The sequence below is a fragment of the Rhinoderma darwinii genome, chromosome 2 (assembly GCF_050947455.1).
Source record: "Rhinoderma darwinii isolate aRhiDar2 chromosome 2, aRhiDar2.hap1, whole genome shotgun sequence".
Taxonomy (NCBI): domain Eukaryota; kingdom Metazoa; phylum Chordata; class Amphibia; order Anura; family Rhinodermatidae; genus Rhinoderma; species Rhinoderma darwinii.
The window spans coordinates 118,546,308-118,564,762 of record NC_134688.1 but is presented as its reverse complement, the minus strand read 5'-3'; the positions used below and the strand labels follow the sequence as shown (position 1 = coordinate 118,564,762).

At 42.4% G+C, this 18,455-nt stretch overlaps 1 protein-coding gene across 5 annotated transcripts in view; it reads left to right on the top strand.

Annotated features, from left to right (window-relative positions):
• SPMIP11 (sperm microtubule inner protein 11) overlaps window positions 1-18,455 on the top strand; it is a 108,411-nt gene that overhangs the window by 42,735 nt on the left and 47,221 nt on the right. The window contains exon 4 of one of the 5 annotated variants that reach the window (XM_075852212.1): window positions 14,499-14,657. The exons of 3 other annotated variants lie outside the window; for them this stretch is intronic. In XM_075852212.1, the coding sequence (XP_075708327.1) occupies window positions 14,499-14,571 (73 nt within the window). In that variant the 3' untranslated portion in view covers window positions 14,572-14,657. Of the gene's footprint in view, window positions 1-14,498; window positions 14,658-18,455 lie in introns of those variants that run through there. One more of the 5 variants, XM_075852211.1, reaches the window with a different exon arrangement.

The window sequence follows — 18,455 nt, the reverse complement described above, 5'->3', positions numbered from 1 at the left end:
TCTCAAGACATATTCTCCAATGTCATGGGGGTAACCCCAAGCTGCTCCAATTCTGGGGTATCACTCAAATTAAAATGGGTCCGAGAGCGGGAAATCTAGACCGCAAACTCTTGCAAGAAGAGGCGCGGTGGATTCACCGACTCAATACTATGTCCCCCACAGGCCTGAATGAGGGGTTTACCTTCAGTGCCTTTCTTTAAACCTATAGAAATTAATTATAACCTTCCGTACTGTATGGAAGATGTGCTTTTGTAAGCATTACCATGTATTCTCATACCTGTATATACCGATCAACTTATGTATATGTTGTGACTTCAAGAAATAATGATTACGTTTAAATACAATATGGTCCAGACATCTGTTCCAATTGTAGCATATGACTGAGACCACATAGTGGTAGCGGTCCACTGTCACAGACTTTACACATATATCTGTCTGTCACACGTTTTATTGGTTTCATCTGGATATGTGGCATCTGGTGTTGCCACGCTGTGTGCATTGGGCTGTCCATAATTGAGTGATTTGCAGCTCAATGCTTACTGTGTTTAGATACAGGGAGCGGCTTCCCTTATTTATTTACCCATGTTCTGAGAGTTCAGACCTGGCCTGTTATGGTCAATACAGTCCTCAGTGCCGCTAATGGCACTCATGCACCCATTATCTTGAACAGGATTATACACACTGGGTTTTTCCCTAATGGAGTTTTCTTTCATTATATGTCGCTGCCTTGTATATCCTCCCGATCTAATGTTATAGCACTGTCACCTGTTCATTTGTCCTGGCTGTATACTTTATTAATAGATTTCTGTCTCTATGTTCCGGCGACATGTACGTGCTCGGCACCTAATGGATCGGCAATGTAGGACACTGTACTTTCAATGTATTGGTCCAAGTCCCGGTCTGTAGAATGTATTCATTGGTGCCGAGTGGGAATCGTCCTCTACGCACGCGCCGTTGAGCTCACTGGTTATATTATGACCTGGGAAGCGGTCTATGCACCAAGTCCCTTGTTTACTATCATACGCATGCGCCGCTCCCTGTCCCTCATTGATGCATCTCATCCTTACTATCATTCGCCGGCTCTTTACAGCTGACGCGCCGATACGTCTCCAGTGCCACTATTGGTTGTGTGTTCTCACACACCTCCGGAAACATCATGTGACATGTCCATATCAGGATCTCTTTCCTGCCGCGCCGCCATTAGCCCCGTGTACCCCTGAGGACGCTACGTAGTAGCGAAATATGTCGGGGGGGCTGTTAGGATTTTAATTACCTACCGTAGACCGGACTCACTATTCCTGACTAGCTGATTTAACAATCTAATTGGCTAGGGAACTGGCTGGGGAACGACACTTATCCCTAAGTCAATCACTAATTCTGCCTGTTTATATACAGGTAACTGACAATCTAGTCCGGTGTCTCAGGTAGTGACAATTTTAACACTATATCTATGTGGTCTGTCTGGCTATACGTAGCCTAATAAAGGTTATTATATTTTTATTTTTCATTCTTACTGTCAATTGGTGGTTGGGAAATTGGGCTTGGCTGCTTGCAGGCAGCCTTTCTTCTTTGCAAAAGTTCTGCTTCTGACGCAGTGTCCGTATCACTGCCGGAACCGCTAGAGCACAGCATGGCGTATGCCTGCTCTGCAGAGAACATTCTGCGGCTTCTGCGGTTCATGTTCACACTAATATTTTATTTTATTTTTTTCGAGGACCAACAAAAAAACGGGGGTGATTACGTGTAATCTGGGGTAATTACGGGTAATCTTGGGTGATTACGGTAATCTGGGGTGATTACGGGTAATCTGGGGTAATTACGGACAATATCGGAACACTGGCGAGTATGTGGTGTATTTTACAGTATAATACAGCACAAGATTTGTATAGTATTTCTCTCTCTCCTCTCACAGATCAACTACAGTGAGAGGAGGGAGGGAAAGAGCACAAATCCTGTGCTGTATTTTGAAAATATGGGACTATGGTCACTGTGATAGGTATATCACAGTGACCATCTGATCAGGGACCAATTATAACGGTCCCTGATCAGTTTCTATGTACAGGCAGAATAGCTGCCTTTCACTGACAGCGCATGCGTGCGCCATTTTTTTTAAATTTTCCCGGCATTTGGGGGGTTGAAGGGGGGGGCACGATCGGGGGCCTAACAAGTAGTTTTTTATCTCCTCTCACCAAACATTCATGGTGAGAGGAGATAAAAAGTTAGATTTACACTGCTACACTAATTATAACGGCGATCGCCGGTATTCGTTGAATACCGTCGATCGCCGATTTGGGGACCGCAAACAACGGTCCCCAGACTGTGCTCCAAGCCCTCAGCTATCTCTCTTTACCAGGCCGCAATTTTATTCTGATGCAGCGCCGTGAAAAAGCGTATGAATCAGAATAAAGCCTGTTAGTGGCCGCCGTGAAAAGGCGTATTGGCGGTCACTAACGGGTTAATGCAACTTTCTTTGCTGTGTACAACCTCCTCTCCTCCCTTCTGGTGTCTCTAAGGGCTCATTCAGATGAGCGTAATCCTTGTCTGTGTGCTGTGTGTTGAAATAACCCACGGCACACAGACCCATTCATTTCAATGGGGCTATTCAGACATGCGTGAGTTTTCATGCAGCGAGTGTCCGTTGCATGAAACTCACTGCATGTCCTATATTGGCGCGTTATTGCGCACCTAGTCGCCCATTGAAGTCTATGGGTGCATGAAAACCACGGACAGCACATGGACGATATCCGTGTGCTGTCCGTGTTTCACGTATCAGTTACATAAAAAGCAGAGAAATAAATTAAGAAAAAAAAAAAGTGCTTGCACAGAAGTTAAAAACTACAGACCCGAAGTACACTGATGGCAATACGCAATGCACACGTACATTAAATGTTTTTTACGTGCTCAAAATGGACATGGTCGTCTGAATGTAGCCTAAGGCTAGATTCACACGAACGAGTGCAAACTCGGACATGAAAAACATCATTTTTTTCACATCCGAGTTGCACCCGTGCGGGTCCCGTTTTCACAGATCCCCATAGACTTGAGTCTATCGAGGGATCCGTGAATATGGAAGAAAATAGGACATGTTCTGTTTTTCAACGGGCCCTTCACACGGTCCGTTGAAACAACGGCCGTGAGAGCAGCCCCTTTGAAATACATGTGTCCGTGTGACGGCCGTGTTTTAGCGGCCGTCACACGGATGTATTCTACGTTCAAGTGAATAAGGCCTAACGCTGAGAAAAAGGAGGGGGAAAGCAGATGAAGTCTGCCCTGAGCCAACAACACCCAGGAACAATGTGCTGTCAAATCCATGTCAGAAGCAGCAGCACAGCCATCTATGCATAGGAGCTACACAGACTGTACAGCATCAAAATGTTAGAACGTTTTCAATGTAGACTTTTTAGAAAGTTGTTTAAAGTTGTAAAAGCACGTCCTGGTGCGGTGGGAGATGTATGGAGCGGACTCACGCGCTGGGCCTGCTCCATACGCTGCAGGTGTCAGCTGTGTATTACAGCTAATACGCGGGACTAACAACCAGAAAGAGCGATCTTGTTTGTTTAATCCCTTCAATCTTCAAGCAGTATCTGAGGCGTTAAAAAGAGGGGGACGGCCCCTTCCCACAGCTCATCGGCCCCCGGCAATGCGATTGTGGGGTGCTGATGGTTGCCACGGCAGCCCAGGTACATAATGAAGGCCCCCAGGTCTGCCTTCACTCTGCCTCTACTAAGCAGTGCCTCTGGCAGGGCTCAACAGAAGCCAGTAAAATTACAATATTGTACAGTGTAGTGTATTGTACTAGAGATCTAACGATCGCTGTTTCAAGTTCCTTAGGGGGACTAATAAATTGTATAAAAAAAGTTTAACAACGTTTTTAGTTCTGAAAAAAAACATTTTCCCATTTTTCCTCTGAAGTAATGTAAAAAATAAACACATTTGGTATCACTTAGTCCGTAAAAGTCTGAACTATTACAATATAACTTTATTTAACATGAAGGGTCACCTTAGCTAAAAAAATAATTACCCAAAAGTTGTATGTGCCATAAAATTGTACCAATAAAAATTACACCTCGTTCCGCAAAAAATAAGCCCTCACACAGTTTAATCGACCAAAAAGGAAAAAAGTTATGGCTCTCAGAATGTGGTGAAACAAAACAATTTGTTTTTTTAACAAATATTTTTTTTTGCAAAAGTAGTAAAATATAAAAAAATATACACTACCGTTCATAAGTTTAGGGTCACTTAGAAATTTTCTTATTTTTGCAAGAAAAGCACAGTTTTTTTCAATGCAGATAACATTAAATTAATCAGAAATACACTCTATACATTGTTAATGTGCTAAATGACTATTCTAGCTGCAAACGTCTGGTTTTTAATGCAATCTCTACATGGCAACCATCACTCCAGTGTTCTAATAGTACATTGTGTTTGCTAACTGTGTTAGAAGGCTAATTGATGATTAGAAAACACTTGAAAACCCTTGTGCAATTATGTTAGCACCGCAGTAAACAGTTTTGATGTTTAGAGGAGCTATAAAACTGACCTTCCTTTGAGCTAGTTGAGAATCTGGAGCATTACATTTGTGGGTCTGATTAAACTCTCAAAATGGCTAGAAAAAGAGAGCTTTCATGTGAAACTCGACAGTCTATTCTTCTTCTTAGAAATGAAGGCTATTCCATGCGAGAAATTGCCAAGAAACTGAAGATTTCCTACAACGGTGTGTACTGCTCCCTTCAGAGGACAGCACAAACAGCCTCTAACCAGAGTAGAAAGAGAAGTGGGAGGCCCCGCTGCTCAACTGAGCAACAAGACAAGTACATTAGAGTCTCTAGTTTGAGAAATAGACGCCTCACAGGTCCTCAACTGGCAGCTTCATTAAATAGTACCCGCAAAACGCCAGTTTCAACGTCTACAGTGAAGAGGCGACTCCGGGATGCTGGCCTTTAGGGCAGAGTGGCAAAGAAAAAGCCATATCTGAGACTGGCTAATAAAAGGAAAAGATTAATAGGGACAAAAGCACACAGACATTGGACAGAGGAAGATTGGAAAAAAGTGTTATGGATAGACGAATCGAAGTTTGAGGTGTTTGGATCACACAGAAGAACATTTGTGAGATGCAGAACAACTGAAAAGATGCTGGAATAGTGCCTGACGCCATCTGTCAAGCATGGTGGAGGTAATGTGATGGTCTGGGGTTGCTTTGGTGCTGGTAAAGTGGGAGATTTGTAAAAGGTAAAAAGTATTTTGAATAAGGAAGGCTATCACTCCATTTTGCAACGCCATGCCATACCCTGTGGACAGCGCTTGATTGGAGCCAATTTCATCCTACAACAGGACAATGACCCAAAGCACACCTCCAAATTATGCAAGAACAATTTAGGGAAGAAGCAGGCAGCTGGTATTCTATCTGTAATGGAGTGGCCAGCGCAGTCACCAGATCTCAACCCCATAGAGCTGTTGTGGGAGCAGCTTGATCGTATGGTACGCAAGAAGTGCCTATCAAGCCAATCCAACTTGTGGGAGGGCCTTCTGGAATCATGGGGTGAAATTTCTCCCGATTACCTCAGCAAATTAACAGCTAGAATGCCAAAGGTCTGCAATGCTGTAATTGCTGCAAATGGAGCATTCTTTGACGAAAGCAAAGTTTGAAGGAGAAAATTATTATTTCAAATAAAAATCATTATTTCTAACCTTGTCAATGTCTTGACTATATTTTATAGTCATTTTGCAACTCATTTGATAAATATAAGTGTGAGTTTTCATGGAAAACACAAAATTGTCTGGGTGACCCCAAATTTTTGAACTGTAGTGTATATAATTTTGATATCGCCGTAATCGTATTGGGTCGCAGAATAAAATTAAGTTGCCGTTTTTACCGGACGTGAAAGCCGTAAAGACGAAACCTAAAAGACAATGGAGGAATCCGTTTTTTTCCAATTTCAGCCCGCATATAATTTTTTTTTTTAGTTTCTCAGTACATTATATGGTACTTTAAATGGTGCCAAAATAAACTACAACTCAAACAATAAGCCCTTAAGCCACTTTATTGACAGGAAAATACAAATTTTATGACTCTTGGAATGTAGAGAGTGATAAACGGACATGAAAACAAAAAAAAAAATTCTCGGTACTGAAAGAGTTACAGAGGACCTGTCCGCTTTCCTGACATGTCTATTTTAGTGAATAATTGTATTCCCATAAAATAACAATTCTAGAGCATCTTTTCATAGAATTCTACATTGTGCCGTTTCTCTGTTATTCCTCCTAGAAATATTTGAATAAATTGACAACTGGGTGTTACTAGCTTGGGGGTGTTTTCCTCAGTGCTGACAGATTGAGACTGACTTGGGATTTGCCCCTTTAAAAAGGGGAATGGTAACATCCAAATTTCTAGGAGGAATAACAGAGGAAAACTGTCCTTAGTGCTTAAAACAGATCTACTGGGGCATTAATTCCCTGAACTATTCGTACCGTACATCTCTCTATCCACCTTCTTCATACACACCGTATTTGTTTAACACAGTTGTATTTGTGTCAAGCGTTTTTGCTGGGGGCCATACATCAAGGACATGAGGGCCCAGGGCAACGATCGGGCATTGCAGTACTCTAGACACACTTTTGCGATTCATTGATATTTGGTCGTGATGATCTTCTTTTCCCTGGCTTCCCTTAATTCCTCTGATCATCTTCTGCTTCCGATTTTTACGGCCCGAAAAACGAGCAAAAATAAGCCGTGTGAACATACCGTTAGTGTACGGTAGTGTCTTCAGCCTTTTTTCGGGCCATAAACTTCCAGAAAAATGGCTGAAAAATCGGAAGCAGAACGCCTACAAACATTTGCCCATTGATTTCAATGGGAAATACGGCGTTCTGTTCCGACGAGGCGTTTTTTTACACCTAGTTTTCAAAAAACGGCACGCAAAGAGACGCCAGCATGTCACTTCTTTTTTGGAGCCGTTTTTCATTCACTCTATAGAAAAACAGCTCCAAAAACGGCTGTAAAAAACGCAATGAAAACGCAAGTTTGATTAAAAAATGGCTGAAAATCAGGAGCTGTTTTCCCTTGAAAACAGCTCCGTATTTTCAGACTTTTTTTTAGTAAGCGTGTGAACATAGCCTTTTGGTGTGTCCTATAGCTTCTGCCAGCTGCATTGTACAATCATTCCCAAAATGGCAGCCGGACAATGCTTAGCAATTTGAAGACACTTTTTTTCATCTTTGGCTTGTAGCCAAAAATAGGGAGGGGGGTGAGATTCCCCCCCCCCCACATTTACGGCAGCTGTGAGTCAAGTTGCTTTACCTTATTCACCTGTAATTCTGGGAAGTGCTCACTCTGGTGGCCAACATAGGAAAACATGTCAAATTATTATTTAATTTTTAATACTTTCCACCATGTGGGAGAAAAAAAATACAGGAAAAAACTTAATACAATAGAAATAAGTATCTTACTTCAAAAAAATAAGTTTAATTCGCAACACATTAAGTCCCTAGCTTTGTTTCCTCATTCTCATTTCTAGTAAGTCTTCTAGCACCTTTAATGACATGCTCTCTGGTTACAACAACCCAGATTCTGCCCTTTCATATAATGACCGTAACCTTGATTCCCGGGATCATCTACATTCCTGACCACGACTAGTGTCTTACTGTTACTTTGTCCTGGCTAATAACAATCACATCTAAGTTCATAATCGTTATTAGCTGAGTCCTGCATCTTTTTGAGTCCAGCGGTTTCTCAAAAAGTAAACATATCTTTCTTTTCTTTTCTTTTTAATAAAAAACGATTTAAAGTTGCTCAAAATCACCTTAAACATTGTTTTATTTAAAAAAATAAAATAAAAAAAAGTTCAAAGGTGAACTTCTACTGTATTAAAAATGGCCTTCAACATGTGTGATTATGAATACAGTTTTTTTCAAGTTATTCAGTTCAGAGGCTCCTTAAAGAGTCAACTTTTCAAAGAGAGAGAGAGCCTTTGTCACCTATCTTGACATATCTGTTTTAGTAAATACTTAAATTCCTCATAAAATTAAAATTCTGGAGCACCTTTTCCTACAACCCTGCATTATCCCGTTCCTCTGTTATTTCTCCTAGAAATGTATGAATAAATTGACAACTGGTTGTTACCACTCCCCTTTTCAAATCGGTGTGTCCCCAACTGGTAACACCAAGTAGTCAATTTCTTCATAAATTTGTAGGAGGAATAACAGAGGTACAGCGCCATCAAAAAGTTGTAGAAAAGCAAAGTTGAGACTTCTAAACGTATTTCCCCCCCGAACCATCATCACTGCCAAAGGCTTGTCACTGGTGTGTTCCCTGGCAGCTTAGTTGATATACTTCCATACTTTGCTAACGTCTGATTATTCCAGCACCAATCCGATCATTGCATAAAAGATCTACACCCAGGTTCATAACACAAGTATATTCTAGCATATCCTTGTGTTTGGATAATGCATAAACCAGACCATGCTCCAGTATTTATACATAGTTTTTCTATTATCTTTTGTTGACCATTTGGATTCTGCAGATCAATGGATTCATCAGTGTTTTCTAAGCTGTAGAACCAACTTTACTGCATCACAACACAATATCAGCCAAAACTTTATAACAGGTTAAGATCTATCAATTTATAAAACAGTGGCTTACAACCTTGTCTCTAAAGTTGTCCCAGCATGCAATGGCAATCTGTATCTTCCGTGCTGGGACATGACATTTCACAACAGTTAGAGAGCAACAGGTTGCAAAGCGCTGCTCTATATCTTAAAGCATGAATTCATATTACAGTCTTCAAGTTAATAAAGAGGATTTTTTGTTTGTTTAGACCAGAATGCTATAGAAAAAGGAGGGAATTTAACTTTTTAAGGCCAGTTTTGTGACTTTTGAACCATTTCCGCTGCTCTCGCCACTTTTCTAAAAAGTGAGTGGAGTTTAGCAGAAGGGGGGCCACATAGGCTGACGCATTTACAATAATTTACATCAGAAACTGGTGTAAATTATAGTGAAATTCTACTCTAGCTCCTGGCGCATGGACAGCCGAAGATGCGACAATATTATTTTTAAAAAAATATGCGTCTTTTTTTTTTACTTTGCACTCCTGGTTGTTTCCTATTAAGAAACGCCAGTCAGTGGCGGATCCCCATAGGACCGTTATGGGCGGCTGCCCGGGGCCCACATCTTAGTTTTGTCACATTTTTTACGCAAACCACGCCAAAAACAGTGATAAAACTGAAGGCCCCTGGAATCAATTGTATCTGCGTCCAAAAGGGGGGCTATGTGGCACTATCTACAGGGGGGCTGTGTGGCAGAAGGTGTTTGTGGCGCTATCTACAGGGTCCTGTGTGGCGCTATCTACAGGCGGACTGTATGTGGCTCTATCTACCGGGGGGCTGTTTAGCACTATCTTCAGGGTGCTGTGTGTGGCGCTATCTACAGGGGGCTGTGTGTTGCACTATCTACAGCAGACTGTGTGTGCCGTTTTCTACAGGGGGCACCGTGTGTGTGGTGCTTTACTTTACAGTGTTTGACACAATTATATTCAGGGTCACAGTGTTGGTACTATTTTATTCAGGGGTGCAGTGTATGCTGCTATTATATTTAGGGGCACAGTGTGTGGCACCATGAGAATTTTATCTTCGTTTATAGGCGTGGAAATGTTGGAAAAGTGAGGAGCTGAAAGCATGGTCATGGCCGGGAAATGTCATCATGAAGTCTGGACCGGATGGAGAAGAAAAGAGGAAAAAAAGACTACTAGAATCTGAGATATCGTCACCTGTGAGTCACTGGATTTATAGAGAATCTGTCACCTTTGCTTACGTGTTTATTATAGGAAATCGTTGTATTTCACCAAAAATCTTTGTGCAGTCCAGGACTGATAGACAAATGCGTGTTATCATTCCCCTTGTCAGGAGGATGTGTCCCTACACAGTGTGATACTATCCTCGATGGTTGGAGACTGTGAGTGTGTAGGGACACAGCCCAACAAGGGGAATCATGACAACTATTTGTTAATGCTTGCACAAAAAGGTAGTGTTAACAATAGTTACGGAGCGGTAGGGTGGCGGTGAAGAAAGGGGACCCAAGTTTGGGTAACAGCCCAGGGCCTATGGTCTACTTAATCCGCCTCTGACGCCAGTCTTCATAAATTCCCACTAAAGTTCAAAGCTTCCTTGAAAATCAGATCCAAGCATGACTGCAAAGTCCATGGTCACAATGGCAGATTCCTGAAAACTGTCTAACAGAAAAACTGTCTTTGTTGTCCATAGCAACCAATCATAGCGCAGGTTTCAATTCTTAAAGTGCTCTTGAAAAATTAAAGCTGCACTGTGATTGGTTGCTATTGGCAACAAAGACAAGTTTTTCTGTTAGACAGTTTTCATGAATCTCCACCTAATATGCACATCCGTTCTACAAATATGCTTCTAATGTGAGGGTCCATGGGCAATGCGATCACTTGATAATATTACATCTACTCCTGTGTATATATCAGGTGGGATAAAGATGGTAAAAGTGGAATTGCTCCTAGGATTTCCAAACACAATACAGTTTGTGTCATGCGTCCGAGACCCAAATTGCTGCAGTTTGACAATGCAGTTTTTGGCTACAGGCAAGTACAGGTGAAGCTTATAAAAACCCTGTGCTTCACATGTATTTTCTGCGCAGTTGATAACCGCTTCCGCTAACCGCACCAATCCACAGTAAAACCGTGCGGTTCCTGCCTGCTCGGCACAAACCAATACGTGTACGGGCACCCTAATACCGCATTCAGATGGGAGTAATATGGATGCTTTTTTGCACCCGAATTATAGACGTAACGGTCCAGGTGCTGCGCCTGTAATACTGGCGCAAAAAGGCAAACGTATCACGCCCGTCTGAAAGCGACTTAAGAGCGATTCCATTTTTAGGGTATGTTCACACGCAGCGTAAAATCCAACCGGATTTTCTGTGCTGATATTCCACAGTGTATTACAGTAGCAGCAAAGTGGATGAGATCTGAACAAATCTCATCCATAGGCTGTGGAAAAAAATCTGCGGAAATTGTCCAGCAGTGCGGATTCTCAATCTGCAGCATGTTAATACCTCTTCCGAAAACGCTGCAGAATTTCCGCACAGAAAATCCGGTCAGAAATTCTGCAGTGTTTACGCTACATGTGTATATAACCTAACTGTCTTTATCCCACCAGATGCACACTTTATGCAATATAGTGTCACTAATCTGATCATGTTTGTTTCAGATCTGCCCGTCTGAAAGGGTAAAGCTGATGTAAGCTTATTGTTCCAGATTACCCTTAAATAGATGTCAAATCTCAAATCTTCCATGCACAGTATGTTTCTTCTACTGTGAAACTGTTATTTGTGAAGAAAAGCAGCTGTCGATAATGAATATGTAGCTACAAAGTATTATGTGTAAAGTTGAATTTGTTACAGTGGATTTGACATGCCCTGTTTGCTAATATGCGACTTCAATGCAATTATCTACGTTCATGCAGGCAATGTACAGGTTAATATCGCCTGCCTACGCCCTTGCAGAATATGTATTCATTAACGGCTGTCCACTCTGTTCCAGCTCTGGCACTGATCTGATGCCCAGAACTCTAAATAATTAATTCCCAGTGAACTATTTTCATGAATTATAAAGCAACTCTGTGGGTTATTGCCATGTGTGAGGACCAGTGAATATCATTCAAATGCAATGGTTTCCACCAATAAACCTTAGATAAAAGCCAATGGATATAAGATGTAAATTAGAAGTACAGAGCACAGTTTATTGTGAAAATCTCTGCTGAATGTATTGCATATTACACATTTTTTGCAGTGTTTTAGTGATCTTAGTTGTCTTCTGCTGTAGCCTCCAGGGAATTAGGTGACGTCCATTGCTCCATTATCCCTCACATGTGGCATTTTTTTTCTAAGGCCTAATTCACACGAGTGTGTTCGGTCTGTGATATACGGTCCATATGTGGGCCGCGTTTCCTGGACCGAACACACTGCAGGGAGCCGGGCTCCCAGCGTCATAGTTATCTATGACGCTAGGTGTCCCTGCCTCTCCGCGGAACTACTGTCCCGTACTGAAAACATGATTACAGTACTGGATAGTTTTCCCGGAGCGAGGCAGTGACACCTAGCGTCATACATAACTATGACCCTAGGAGCCCGGCTCCCTGCACCGTGTTCGGTCCAGGAAATGCGGACGACACATGGACCGTATATCACGGACCGAACACGCTCGTGTGAATTAGGTCTTACGCAGATTTATGTTACATGCAGATATTGATGCAAATTTGCCTAGGCGGAAAAATACGCCATGTGTGAATCCAGCTCTAGACAGATTTCTCCGGGAGTCTGGGATAGTGGAGTGACAGCCAGCTGAGAGATCTGTAATGGAAAAGCAGTTAATAGACTTTTTAACAATTTAACAGAAGAGGATATAGACATATTTTAGGGGGAAATGCTCTATAAAAAGCAATAAAAGTCTATAAATTTTCTTAAAAGTTATCCTGGTCTAACAGATGCTGGAATTTCAAATATTGAGCCCAATAATGGCAGCCATTATAATTTGCATAAGGTTTGTTTGACTGATTGACATAAAAATCTGCTTTGTTATTTCATTCACCTTGTTCCCTCTGACTTATGGCCCATTTACATCAGCGTTGTATTTCCGTTCATCTGTTCCTTTCAACCTTTCCGTCAGAGGAACAGACGAATGGAAAATCAAATAGAAACTATCGCTACCGTTTGAATTACCATTGGTTTCAATGGTATTTTGTTTTCTTTCAGTTTGCCTCCGTTCCGTTTTTGTCATGGAAACAATAGCGTAGTCAACTTAAACAGGTCCAGGATTAGAAAAAAGGGTCCGCTTTTATTCCAGAAATCACACCACTTTTCCCCACACTTCTTGGCTTTGACTGATGATGAGATGTAATACCAGACACAAGTGTGGCACTGTCTCTAGTAAAAAGCAGATCCTATTTCTAATCTCAGACAACCCCTTTATTGTTTTGCATGTATTAGTGTGTAATCATAGTTTTAGCAGTTCTGTAACTATAGTATTCTATGTGTGAACTAGGAAGATTAGGATGAACGGTGCTTTGTGTACTTTTTTATATTGAATTAGATTCTGGATTATACTGGATTCTGAGCTTCTTGACTATATGGTTCTTTAGCATCCCATGTTCAGTTTCACTGTTCGTTCGTTCGTTCGTTCGTTCGTTCGTTCGTTCGTTCGTTCGTTCTATTGTTAATAGTAAAAATCTTGACCACCTGCACTGTATACACCTAACCTGAATAGCAGTTGAAAGGCTGCTTTAATAATTTTGTAAATGGTGCAACTGCATACCTCAATCCCCTCGCCATCTGTCACCCTGTCTATGGCCTGCCAGTTTTTAATGACTAGTTGCACACCCCCTGGTAAATGCCTGCATTCATGTCAGATACCATTACTTGTTTGTGTATGACTTACTATACATGTATGTGTCTAGGGCAGGGGTCTCAAGCACGCGGCCCGTGGGCCACATTTGGCCCCTGAGGCTGTCACCTGCGGCCCGCTGGACACAGAGCCGCTGGTATAGGCTCTGCTCCAGGACTCTGTGGAATTCCCTGACATCGCTATCCATATATGGACAGTGTTGTCAGGATCTTCCCCAGAGCAGCGTCCCGGGCAGAGCGCTAGTACAGGCTCTGCTCCGGGACTCTGTGGAATTCCCTGACATCGCTCTCCATATATGGACAGTGTAGTCAGGATCTTCCCCAGAGCGGAGTCCCGGGCAGAGAGCTAGTATAGGCTCTGCTCCGGGACTCTGTGGAATTCCCTGACATCGCTGTCCACATATGACAGTGATGTCAGGAGCACAGTTGGAGTCCCAGGCAGAGTGCTTGAAGCGGCTCTGCTCCGGGACTCCAGCTCTGGGCAAGCCCCCTGACATCACTGTCCATATATGGCACTGTGGCAGCATCTACAGAGGGCACTGTGGCAGCATCTACAGAGGGCACGGTGGCAGTATCTACAGAGGGCACGGTGGCATTATCTACGGGTGGGTGTGTGGCAGTATCTACAGAGGGCACTGTGGCAGTATCTACAGAGGGCACTGTGGCAGTATCTACAGAGGGCACTGTGGCATGATCTGTGGGTGGCATTATCTACAGAGGGCACTGTGGCATTATCTACAGAAGCCACTGTGGCAGTATCTACAGAGGGCTCTGTGGCACTATCTTAAAAAGGGCTGCCCAATCTTGACATTTATGTGGCTGCCAACTGACCTGCCGGACTGCATTTAATGACACTTAAACTGGAAAACTGGATTGTTGAAATGTGGCCCGTCAACTTCTAATTTTTTCTATATGTGGCCCACTTAGCGGGCCGAGTTTGAGACCCCTGCTATAGGGATCATCTAGTGTATGTGACTCTATGTTGGGAACATGCTGTATGTTTAATCACTCAAAGGCTATGTACACCTTTGAACTGAACATTTTTTTTTTAATAACCTTTTTTTTTTTCTTTTTTAATATACAGCTTATATACATCCTGTATACATAGAAGCTGTATCTTGCCGTCAAAACCGATTCCATCAGGTCAGCTGGACTGACGGCTCCGCTGAAAGCTGGTCACGCAGGATCCAGCAAATAACGATCACATCTAAGTTCATAAAATACCTCAGAGATTGAGACATGATTTCTCAGGATAACAGTGGAAGACCTTTATTTCTAACAGAAGAATCTGATCAGTTGCAAAGTGTAGCTAAACTTTCGGCAAACTTCTGACATGTCATAGTGACATGTCAGAAGTTTGGATTGGTGGGGGTCCGAGCACGGAGACCCCCACCAATCGCTAGAACGAAGCAGCTGAAGTGCTCGTGTGAGCGCTCAGCTGCTTCGTGTCTGTTCGACTTTTTCCTTAATTAAATGTATCGGCGTACGAACTCAATAGAAAGTCTATGAGCCCGTAATCTGATGCATCGGCTTTCCGGAAAAAGCCGAACAGAAACGAAGCAGCTGAACGCTCACACGAGTGCTTCAGCTGCTTCGTTCTAGCGATTGGTGGGGGTCTCCGTGCTCAGACCCCCACCAATCCAAACTTCTGACATGTCACTATGACATGTCAGAAGTTTGTCGAACGTTTAGCTACACTTTAAAGCAATATGAGCCGCAATGAAAATTGGGGAGGCTAAATAACCTAAATCAATACAGGATCAAATGTTCGAGGGTCTGGATTCAAGAAAAAGAAGAGTGTTTCCAATCCATAAAAACATTAAAAACTGATCCGTAAAGAATAATCTAATCCAGAAGAAAGACTATTTTGTTCCCAGAAGCTTCAAATGCCAGAAAAGTTTGTCACCACCCCTCCACTGTTACCTATTTATCGTCAATAAGACTTAGAGATGGAAGTTTAGTCCCTAAAAGGAAAATGCTTTTATTCTCCCTTATTTCTAGTTCCAAAGCCCAGTGGAAGATTCTGCATTATAATGAATCTATAAAGGATCTGCCAGGCACTACGTCTGGGTATACTCCCAGGATTAATCAGTCGACACCTGAGGCCAGACCTCTGAGACTGACACCGGCTCCCACCAATCAGGGTGGCAGGCTCAGGAGTGGGAGAGCCTATCGCGGCCTGGTCAGTCGGAGTTAGCTCCGCCCCCTGTCCATTTATACCTGCCGTTTTTTCTTCCTCTTTGCTTGTTATTCTTCTTGGATTCCTGGCCCCACTGCTGCCTTGCTCCAGCCTGCTTCTGCCGTGCTTCTGCCTTGCTTCAGTTCCGTTTATTCCGCTTCGCTCTGCCCCTGGCTTGCTCCGTGCTCCCGTTTGTATACTCCACTACATCCTGATCCTGACTGGCTCATTCACCGCTCCGTTTCCTCGCGGCGTTCTGTGGGCTACTGCCCCTTTCCTTGCTTGTTCCCTGTTTGTATTCCCTTGCACTTAGACAGCGTAGGGACCGCCGCCAACTTGTACCCCATCGCCTAGGGCGGGTCGTTGCAAGTAGGCAGGGACAGGGCGGTGGGTAGATTAGGGCTCACTTGTTCCCTTCACCTCCTTCCTGCCATTACAGAATCTAAAACTTTTAAACGAATATACACTACCGATCAAAAGTTTAGGTTCACTTAGAAATTTCCTTATTTTTGAAAGAAAAGCACAATTTTTTTTCAATGAAGATAACATGAAATTAATCAGAAATGCACTCTATACATTGTTAATGTGGTAAGTGACTATTCTAGCTGCAAACGTCTGGTTTTTAATGCAATATCTACATAGGTGTATAGAGGCCCATTTCCAGCAACCATCACTCCAGTGTTCTAATGGTACATTGTGTTTGCTAACTGTGTTAGAAGGCTAATGGATGATTAGAAAACACTTCAAAACCCTTGTGCAATTATGTTAGCACCGCTGTAAACAGTTTGGCTGTTTAGAGGAGCTATAAATCTGACCTTCCTTTGAGCTAGTTGAGAATCTGGAGCATTACATTTGTGGGTTCGATTAAACTCTCCAAATGGCTAGAAAAAGAGAGCTTTCATGTGAAACTCGACAGTCTATTCTTGTTCTTCGAAATGAAGGCTATTCCATGCGAGAAAATGCCAAGAAACTGAAGATTTCCTACAACGGTGTGTACTACTCCCTTCAGAGGACAGCACAAACAGGCTCTAACCAGAGTAGAAAGAGAAGTGGGAGGCCCCGCTGCACAACTGAGCAACAAGACAAGTACATTAGAGTCTCTAGTTTGAGAAATAGACGCCTCTCAGGTCCTCAACTGGCAGCTTCATTAAATAGTACCCGCAAAATGCCATTGTCAACGTCTACAGTGAAGAGGCGACTCCGGGATGCTGGCCTTCAGGGCAGAGTGGCAAAGAAAAAGCCATATCTGAGACTGGCTAATAAAAGGAAAAGATTAACCCCTTCACGACCAGCCCACGTAGATTAACGGGCTGCCGTGCTGGGCTTTTGTCCTGCAGCCCGTTATTCTACGTAGTGTCAGAACAGAGTGCACAGCGCTCTCCCTGTGCTCTGAATCTCTCAGCACACGCTGCTACTAGCAGCCTAAGTGCTGAGAGAAGACATCAGGACCGGATTGGTACTGGTCCCGATGACGTGAACACCATGATAAAGCTATCCTGGTGTTCACAGCAAAGTTTGTTGCAGCAACAAACTTACGTGCTGTTTGTTACAATGTTTCTCCTCCCTCCCTGTCAGATCGTTCTGAGACAGTCGGGGAGAAGAAGCATTGTGCCGAGCAGCTGCTGTGTGTCTCGTATAAAGATACACCAACCGTGAAAAACACACAAAAACACTTCCACAGAGATAGTTTAGTGCAGGCAGCAAGTTATAGTTTAGGTAGATAGTACTCAGACTAGGACAATTAATTAGTTCATTAATAATCAATTAGGGCTTATAATGTGTGTGTGTGTATATGTATATGTATATGTATATGTATATATATATATATATATATATATATATAGAAAAAGAAACTTTGCAGCACTCCAACATGAAAAAGGTGGTGGTTTATTTCATCCAAAACAACAGCAACGTTTCAATCCTACAATAGGATCTTTATCAAGCCTAGTGACACATCTACTCAGCAAACTTCTATATGGTTGAGGCTATTTTACATAATTGGCCTCATTATAATACAATAAAGTGCAAAGTGTATGAAAACTTACATAATACATAGTGTAAGGTATCATCATAAAAATAAACATGATACAGAAAAAAACAAAAGTGTATATGTGACATCGTGAATAGCAATATCATAAACATTAAAAACAACTGATTACATCATAATCATTTATGCAGCAGTGGTGTAAAATCTATCATCGTATCTCCACTCACCAATCAGAACTTCAGATTTAACTAGTCAATCGTTGGTATATGTATTCATAGGAATGTATTGCAGCAATCAGCTGCCGCCCTCGTGGTAATTAAAGTTTGACACATCAGTGTAATCTCACGAGGCGGAAGTGTGTCATCATTCAGCAGCAGAGAGCATCGATCGCATACATATGATGTAATGCGTGTCAATGCGTTCCACTGAACGGACCCGTATGTAACTGCATCATAGGTTGCTAAGCAACTGTTGCAACTCTGTCACAGATACCTATTGACAAGGCTATGTCGGTCAGGAAGTCATTAATGGAAAAAAAATGCAAGTGTATTAATCAATGCTCCTCATGGTAAGTGATGGAGATATTAAGGATATCTAAAAGTAACTTTATATTAGCTTTTTAAAGACGATCCACACGTGGGTACAAAGGTCTCTGTTCACAATCAAGTAACCAGAACGATCTTGTTCCCGGAGTTAAGGGACCACATAGCTACGTCTTCACGTGTCCAGGATGTCCCATCACCCTCATCCGTGTAACGGACCCAGATTGTCACATCAGTGACATAGTATCCCATAAAGCATAAATCATGAAAAATATATGAGAATCCTTCTCACTTTTCTTACAAAGGCTATCATATCTCTATATCACTTAACAA